The sequence below is a fragment of the Papaver somniferum genome, chromosome 9 (assembly GCF_003573695.1).
Source record: "Papaver somniferum cultivar HN1 chromosome 9, ASM357369v1, whole genome shotgun sequence".
In the NCBI taxonomy this organism is placed as follows: domain Eukaryota; kingdom Viridiplantae; phylum Streptophyta; class Magnoliopsida; order Ranunculales; family Papaveraceae; genus Papaver; species Papaver somniferum.
Window position 1 is genome coordinate 116,141,122 of NC_039366.1, and position 8,986 is coordinate 116,150,107.

The 8,986-nt window shown below is 35.5% G+C and overlaps 1 protein-coding gene and 1 long non-coding RNA gene across 3 annotated transcripts; both read right to left on the minus strand.

Moving 5' to 3' along the window:
* Positions 1–478: 478 nt before the first annotated feature.
* On the minus strand, positions 479–4,115 carry LOC113309601. 2 transcript variants are annotated; one of them, XR_003340684.1, is made up of 7 exons: positions 3,635–4,115; positions 3,213–3,304; positions 3,059–3,109; positions 2,544–2,673; positions 2,361–2,429; positions 1,340–1,418; positions 479–901 (listed from the first exon to the last, which is right to left on the minus strand). It is a non-coding gene; the product is annotated as an uncharacterized LOC113309601 (long non-coding RNA). The 2 variants fall into 2 exon arrangements; XR_003340685.1 differs by lacking the exon at positions 1,340–1,418 and having other exon boundaries at positions 3,635–4,111.
* A 156-nt stretch (positions 4,116–4,271) lies between these two features.
* On the minus strand, positions 4,272–8,530 carry LOC113309600 (malonyl CoA-acyl carrier protein transacylase-like). The gene is made up of 10 exons (XM_026558051.1): positions 8,101–8,530; positions 6,590–6,675; positions 6,334–6,400; positions 5,982–6,124; positions 5,684–5,732; positions 5,460–5,597; positions 5,268–5,348; positions 5,000–5,176; positions 4,834–4,920; positions 4,272–4,612 (listed from the first exon to the last, which is right to left on the minus strand). The coding sequence occupies exons 1-10, from the start codon at positions 8,425–8,427 to the stop codon at positions 4,550–4,552; spliced, it is 1,218 nt and encodes a 405-aa protein (XP_026413836.1). The 5' UTR covers positions 8,428–8,530; the 3' UTR covers positions 4,272–4,549.
* Between the last annotated feature and the right edge of the window lie 456 nt (positions 8,531–8,986).

Consider the following 8,986-nt stretch of genomic DNA (forward strand, 5'->3'; position numbering starts at 1 on the left):
AAGGCATGTGCATTAAGAATGAAAAGTTAATGCACATGGTTTTTTTTTTTTTTTTCGTTCAGTCACTTCTAAGAGATTATGCAACATGGTTTTTTTTTCTCTCGTAGGTTTTTTTCTTTAATATGAAAATCTAAATTTTGAGAATCTCTTTTCTCCATAGTTTCATGTAATTGCTTAAGATCCTTATTGTACTATTTCTCACGCAACTAACAACATAGGAGAATCATGTTGCATAGTATTAGGAAGACTATAACAGTACCAAAAAAATAACATTCTAAATCACTTCATGTTGCTGACCTTGGTCACCATCGGCGTAATTACTTTATTCTTTCTAGTGACACTGGAATTGATGCAGGGGCAGTGGTGCATCAAGAATATTTTCAGGCACGTTAGTTTGCAAGATCTAAGGTATCTAGAGGGTACATATACAGAAAATAATTGAATAGATTGAGTATACGTTAGATATACAGGTCTTCAATGAAATGTTCTCGAGCCATCAGAAAAGAAATGAAATATATAGTAAAAGATTTCAGATTAGACAAAGACCAAAAGTATATATAAGAACCCAAACTAAGAACATAAATCACAATATAAGAATCCATAGTAGCCTAGGACGGAGCACGATGGTAGAATATAAACCTCCTCTTCGTGCTATGTACCGACATCTTTTTCTTTTAACTATAATTTTGATTTGGTGTAATGTGGCTTCGCCTGTCCCCATCGTACATCATATTTGATTTGGTGTGGCTGGCTTCGCCTCTCCCAAGGAAATAAAAGGTATGCTGGACTGAACCTTGGTTGGAGACTCCATGATGTCATCTCTAAAAGGTGTGTAACAATGCGTTCCCATAAAGTAAAACAATAACCACTGTGTTTAAAGGAGCACGTATTCGAGATTAACCTGGACAAAACTTCAAGACTTAGTGTGATACATCAAAGCGTTGAAATAACATGCTTACATGTACACATAGCGAGCCGATAATAGATGCTAAGCTTACATGTACACCCAGAAATTATGTAGGTCATACAAAACAGTTCAAAAATAAATCAGTGACATTTAATGAGATCAAAATCATTAGATTAGCCAATATAAACACTAAAGAAATTTGAATAAAGTTTATACTTATAGTCAGATCCATTAAAATCATGTAGTAGATGTAAAGCTTTCCTTATCTAAAAATTCTTTTCTTCCCATGCCCGCATAATCCCAAGTCTTCCAGATATTCTAATTTCGCCCTTACTCATGGGAGAATCAGAATGAGTAGCAAACACCTAAAAGTTTTGACTCAAAAAAGGGAAAAAAGAAAGGAAAATAAAACAATATACATCACCAGTTTACCTTAAAGGAGGCAGATACGATAACAACTGAAGTTGAATTCCTTCCATTAGAGAGAAAACTATTTTCATGTACTATGCTCCTAAATGGAAAATGAAAAAATGCCCAAGATTACAAAACTTATTATGCTTTTAAAAGTACTCTTTGAAAATATGGCTCAAGTTCAAACAGAATGCTTATTGTATCCATGCACATGTTTGGTGAATGAGTACCTACAATCTACAGTAAACATACATTGTACAGAGCATTTTCCTTGCCAAGCCATATCTTTTTCATACTATCTCTTTTAGATTACAGTTATTCCAAGTCCAACATTTTGTTATTCAGATTTTAGGGTACCTACAACCTTGTCAATTTCAGATTTTCCACCAGGTATCATCTTATCTAGGATAATTATAAAAGCCAAATTACAGATTAACTGGAGTTGACCCTATACATGAAATCTATGAGTAGTGTTTGGAACTAACTTGCGGATTCTTGCCCATATCAGGTGCACGAACATCAACACTGCCCAAATCTGGAAGTGAATACATACATAATATCTAAGGTAAAAGAAACCTACAGCGATGAAAAGTAGGCAGTGTATCGAAATCCACCATGTCTGAAACTCTATTTTAAATACGGGATCTAAGCCATACATGGGATTCTCAAGAGTTACTTCACGCATGCGGTGGGTTTAGCCATCGGATCTATGAAGCTGCTTCACATAGTGATGGTTTTTAAGACACCTTGAAGTCTTAAAAATGCAACACTTGAAGTCTTAAAATGAAGCAGACAGCCTTGAAGTCCAACACTTTCACATTTATGCAGATAAGAATGTGATAACTCGAGATCACAATGTGATTATTCGAGTAAGACATTCTCTCATCTTATCTAGGACAGCTATAGAAGCCGAATTACATATTTTCTTTCATTACTGAGTAGCATAACAAACGTAAATTTCTTTGTCAATTTATTGAGTAGCACCCGTTGGCAAACTGCACAAAGAATTAAAATGCGAACTGGCATATTTGGTAGTCGTTACCTTGTTTAGTACCAAGGAAGTCTGTTTATCAAGTAACCTGCTCTTTCCATCCATATACTTCTGCATTCACTACACATGCATTAAAATTGTAATTAGTACCTACTTGTAAATCTTTTTTGATACTCAACAACCAATCAAATTTCAATAGCAACAACCATACTCAAAATCAATTCCATTTATTACCTGAGACATGACATTGTGCCCATCCAGCTGCACTGAAAAAAGAAGCTTCATTTGAAGATGAAATGTTGCTGGAACGAATCCCCATGTTTTCCATAAGAGACACAGCTATGTCCCATACCATCAGTTGGACCTAATCATAAAAATAAAAAATAAAAAATGAATGAATCCCAACATTTGAAGACCTTGAGCATCAATCATTTTCTGTGTCTTGAACACATCTAAAGGGAGCAGTGATGATAGAAACAGCCCCGCCTGACAATACCCAGAGACCTACTGACAACCCTTCAAAACAATTACATAAAAATAGAAGTGATAACACCATAATGTTTTCATTATGCCATTGTCTTCTTTACTACTATGTTCATTTCTAATAGTTGGTATGCGTCGAGTTTCAGAATCACTGTTGTAGGAATTTTAATATGATGAGCATAATCTTAAAAACTTAAAATTAGAGATATTTGAAGCCCAAAATATCTGGCTTTGCCTACTGTTCTCATATTTGAAATTATGTATACCTGGTTTGTTCCTGATGTCCTTCCTAAACAAACAAACCAAACAAATTGCAGCTGCAAAATTAAACCAAACAAACAATATTTATAACAAAATCATCAATTTGACCAAAATATACCAATAATGAATAAGAAAGGGAAGAATATGGTTACAATTTACCAAAAGAGAATGAGATGTGGTAGTGTATCCGTTTCAATAAAAATCGTACCAGCAGAATAGATCAAAACTATTCGTTTTAATAAAAATCGTACCTGCAGAATAGATCAAAACGATAAATTTTTATTTTTTTTATTAACTTGAGAAAAATAAGCTATTAACAAAGAAGAAACAGGAAGGACAAAAGATAGAGAGGCAGGACAACATATATCATGATTATTAAAAATCAAACATACCCATATCTAAGAATTCAAAAAGAAAGTAACCCTTAACCTAGTAGAATATATATAAAACAGATTAGTTTTGTCCCGAATCTGGGCACTCTGTATCAATCCATTAACAATGACATAAATCACTTTCAAGTAAGGAGTCGAGTTGAAAAAGAAAACAGTAAAACTAAACACAAAAAATTGATTAGAGTTTACCTTGAAGATTAATCCAATCTCCCTGCAAACTTAGTGGTACAAAATTATTTATCCAAGTATAGCCCTAATAAAAAAGTGAACCCTAATAACATCAATCAAAATAGAGATGATGATGACAACGAAACCCTAATCAAACGGGATTAAAGATATTCCCGTTCACTGGAACATTAGTTGATATTGTTCATGATGATGGATATATGTGAGATTACCAAATAGAGGAAAAAGAAGATGTGAGAGCAGAAATTGAGCGAATGGGTTTTAAGAGAACGCCATTAGAGAGACTTTTTGCACGTATTTTTCTAGGTTTTAGTTTCTTATTATCCTACCAGGGGATAAAGCCTTTGTCCTCTGGATAGTTGCTTTTCTTTTCTTTGTTTCATCATCTCCACGAAAAAAGCATATCCTAAGGTTTGTTTTCAAGGTTCGTTTTTTGTTTTTTATTTTTTTATGAACGAAAGTTACGAAACAGAAATGGGTTTGGTATGAATTTTTTTGGATTTTATGTTTTGCGCCCAAAATTTATGTGGGAATTCTTCTTTTTTCTCTCCTTTGAGAAAAAATGAAACAGAGCAATTCTGTGAGAAGGTGACGGTCACCGTTCAACATGGAGTCTAAGGAGCTTAGGATTTTAAAGGAGTTAGATAATGAAGCATAAATTAAACTATAATTAAATCGTAAATACTTAATACTGTTCCCAACACGGTACATTATTTGAGCACCCTACAAAATTTCGGGCCGAACTCGTGCATTCCCCACAGGTGCAGCAAAGTATCATCCAAGTCTTCATTCCCCTAGCTAAGTAGATAACATTGTAACCATGACCTAGCTTGTGAAGCAGATATTCTTTGTAGGACTCCTATCCAGGTTGAATACAAAAAGCACCACATATAACCTCCTTGAAATTATTAAGTTTCTTTAGGCTCCAATGTTCTCAACAACGGCAGTTTTGGAGAATCGTTTCACAATTCCAGCTATCACCTGAAACAGAAACAGGATGAGGAACAAATAATCTAAGTAACATAACATCAAAGACAACACGGCTATGGAATCCAAACAACACAAGAGGTTACTCATTCTGCTTCTGTCCATTTCATAATTTATTTACTTTTAACTTTTATCGTATTTTTGTTGTGGTCCATCACATTAAGAAATGAGCTTGGATGGAGCCAAATGTTAGTTTTGCAACAATAATACTTTACCTTTCCAGGACCCAGTTCATAGCTCTTCTGGACCTCTTTGTCTAGAAGGGTTTTCACTGTCATTTCCCACTGAACAGGAGAAGTTACCTGCATTTTCAAGTTAATGATAATCAGTAACCAGGACAATGACTCATAGCTCGTATATATATAGGGAGGGATGCCTCACCTGGCGTGCTAATATGTTCTTAATTGTTGCGGGATCTGCATGTGGTTGTGCATCGACATTGGATATGACTGGTATTCTAGGGGTTCTAAGGTCTGTTGCCGCTAGAGCAGCTTCCAATCTTGAAACAGCTGGGTCCATGAAGCTAGTATGGAAAGCACCAGCAACAGCAAGACGTACCTGAGGGGAGAGAGAAAGAAAGGTACAACATCTAACTTAGAAGTAGGACCGAGAAAATAGCATAACCTAACAGATGATGGTTGGGATTTACCGTCATTCGAGCCTTGAATGACTTGGCCTTAGCTTCTAATGCTTCCACTCCCTTCACACCTCCAGAAACAGCATAATTTCCCTACCATAACAGAATACAAATTAAGATAAAAAGTCATGTTAGGTGTTCTTTTATTTTTCTTTTAAATTAGCAAAGCAGAACTAAAAAAAAAAAATTAACAGTAGGTCTTACAGGACAAAGAAAATTTGCAATCTGAACTTTATCTTTCGCATCTACTTCTTCGTTAGCAGCATCACATAACAGTTGGACTTTTTCTGAATCGAGTCCAATGACACTGACCATGGCACTTTTAGCTGCATCCGCTGCATCCTGGCAGAGATAAATACATAATAGTAAATACCCTTCAATTTAAGAGAGAAGAATGTTGTCAACATTACATCAAACTTCAAAATTACCTGCATGGCTTCTCCTCTCAGTTTGACCAGCTTGAGTCCATCCTCAAAACTAGGAAAGGGTAACTAACTAAGTCAGGTAGATATATCCAAACACATGCTAAAAATCATCACGATAGACATGGCATGATAAGATCTTGTTACTTCGGCATCAATATTCTTCAAGAACACACTTTAAAAATGCAGTTTGGAGCTAACTAACTGATTTATAAAAAGGTAAGAGAAAAGTAATCAAATGCAAGGGTGGTGTACCAACTACGGGAGCACTAAAAACTTCTACTAAGCAATTTTGGTGATATACCTAAAAGCTCCTGCAAATGCAAGGGCGGTGTATTCTCCCAGACTTAGACCACAAGTGACATCCACTGAATCAATTATCTGCTGACCTCCATCCCTAGCACGCAATACCTCAACTGCAGCAAGGCTTGTGACGTAGATAGCAGGCTGCAACGATACATAACCAAATGCTACAGTTGTTCATGAAAAATATGTAGGACTGAACAATAATCAATACATAAAAATATGTAGGACTAAACAATAATCAAAACATAAGCACATAATGTTTATGAAGCAAAGTATAAAAAGCGCTACAAGCCTGATTTATGACCTCCATTAGTGAAAATTTTAAAAAGAATAAGGTTATCAGCAGGTACCTGACTTATAACTGTTGAATCCAGTTTATCTTTAGGTCCATTGGTGCAAACGTCAAGAAGATCAAAACTGCATTCACAAACATGTCACAATTATACGTCCAACAAATGTTATACATACTCATGCAAGTTACTTAATGTAATTGCACAAATAAATTGCTAGTTTTGTATCATATAAGAAACTAAGGTCGTACACTAAATATACATGGGAAATGGAAAGTGAGTGTCATTTAATATTCTTGATATCTATTCACCTTACCCGAGTATGTCATTTGCCTTCTTATATAAGTTAGCAGCAGCAGGCACATTCTGAGCCTCCTTACCCATTCCCACGGCTTGTGCACCCTGAGACATGATAACAAGATTACTGAATGTGGCAGTAGTATAACCAACAATTTAGGGTGATAATCACAATTCTTATTGACAAGCAACTAACAGAATCTTGACCGGTTCCAAATGATTAGCCTCCAAGTGTCCAGGGTTACTAAGAATCACATTCATGAGTTCACACAGAACAAAATAACAACTAAAGAAACAGAAAAAAATCTCATCGTGCATCAAAAGAAAACTGAAAATACAGATCATTTATAAAAGTGCACTTAACTAGCCCTGGCAAGAGGAAACTAAGGGGGAAATAAAGGATAGTTTACCATTTACAACAAATATACTTTCACTTAGACAAATGATTTCATCAAGAAGAAAACCAGCTCTGCGGTGAATTCCTACTACTTAAGATTGTTAACACGTAAAATAACAAATCAGAAGCCTATGAGGTTCACCAACAGTATTAAATGAACAACTGCAAGTGAGTTGTCTGTGAACAACCAAACTATGGTTTGGCTGGTTTTGAGAAGTCTAAGGTTTCTATGAGGGTTTCCAAACTATCTGTGCAGAACAAGTGATAGACTTCTGAATAACAAATACAGACTCAAAACTGCATCCATGTGCCAGTCACATTTCTTCTCTTTCTTCTGCAACACTTCACAATAATGAGCATCAGTAAGAACTAACCACACTGGATCAGTGCCAAAATTTTAAGAGAAAAGGATACCATTCAAGAGAAAAGCTTCTATGTTTCACAGATGAAGCTCAACACATCAGCAGCAGATAGTCGAGCCATATATTTCCCTATTATTGCAGCTATGCGAAGAAAAGAAAGATAACATGTAACTAACACCAACAACAGTAACAACAACAAAAGGCAGATAGTAAATCTGTCTACTTAAATAGAATGACAAGATGGTCTACCTGAAATCCGTCTAGCTCTCCGTTGAACCTCTCATTTAAACTCAGATAGACCATCTTGTCTCTCACCTTGGCTGTATCAGTGGACTTTTGAAACACGGGACATAGTACCCTAGAGTCCTATCATAAAGGGTTTCTATGGGTTGATCGCGTGGATAATTCATCCTAATTATCTACTAAAACCATCTTCAATTGGAAATCTTGCTTCCATTACATCAATTCTCATTACCTTTTCAGTATTCAAAAAGCTAACTTCTTAATTCAAAAAGCTAACTTCTTAACTTCCAAAAGATCTTCTTGAATTGGAAGTTTTCTCTCAAGATGACAACATAACAACCCAAGATAGTATAATTTCTGAATGCTAACCTAGCAAATATGACTAAACTATACATACATTTCCAAAAATAATAATACAAAATATTCATCAAAACATATCAAATTGTAAGCAATTCCATCAAAAAAAAAATCAAAGCATTGCTCAAACTTTAGAGGTATTATAGTTTTCAGGAAGTGAATTACACTAACCTGACCAGGGAATAGAAAAGCAGTAGTAGCTTTATAATCAGAAAACAAGGCATCATCAACAGTAGTCTTGGATCCAACAGAAACACTCATCGAAACCCTAGATTTATCAACATTCTTCGAATTAAACAATCTAACTCCATTTCTAGAACCAGAAAAACTCGAACAACTCTTCAAAGAATCAGAATAAGAGATCTTTGGAAGAGAAATAGATGGAATTATGACTGAAGAAGACATGCTTAAAGAGGATTGTAAAGAGATTAATGAAGAAGAAGAAGATGAAATTGGATTTGTTTTAAGAGTGTAATAGCGAGGAAATAGTACTCGCATTTGAATTTATAGAGAGACTGTTTGTTTGTGTGTACAAAGAGAACGGAGTTTACAAAGAAATGCGGATGAAGATCGCTGGGAATAATCAGAGCCGTCTTATAGACCAGGCTAGCTAGGCTATTGCCTAGGGCCTCCCATTGTTGGGGCCAAAAATTTTATTAATTTTTTTATAGTTTTTTTTTTGTTTTGTTTTTAGAGTGGCTCTGGGTATCACTAGGGCTGCACAGGAACCGTCCCGTCTTATGGATCCGTACCGGAATCGTAAAAACCGCCCCGGAACCGCAATCAGATGGGACAGATACAAGTACCAAAAATTGGTACGGTGTCTAAAGTAGGTACAAGTAATGGTTCTAGGATATTTCCGTCCCATCCCGTAGTACCGAGGATCTATATCTGTTGATATTAAAATTAAATCCTCGTCCTTGATAGTAGTATAACACAAATTGAAAGGATGATATTTGCGGAGAATTGCTCCCTCTTTCGTAAATTTATATGCATTCCGCTCAGTAGATGAACATTTTGTACCAACTGAAATCCAGGGTGGGATTGGTGCTTTGAA

Bases quoted from the DNA above. Each gene is read 5' to 3' on its own strand.
- LOC113309600 (XM_026558051.1), bottom strand. From the start codon at position 8,427: ATGCGAGTACTATTTCCTCGCTATTACACTCTTAAAACAAATCCAATT. The intron at 4,921-4,999 runs GTGAGGCATCCC...TTGAAAATGCAG, and splicing joins AGAACATATTAGCACGCCAG to GTAACTTCTCCTGTTCAGTG. The intron at 4,613-4,833 runs GTAAAGTATTAT...TTTCTGTTTCAG, and splicing joins ATGAACTGGGTCCTGGAAAG to GTGATAGCTGGAATTGTGAA.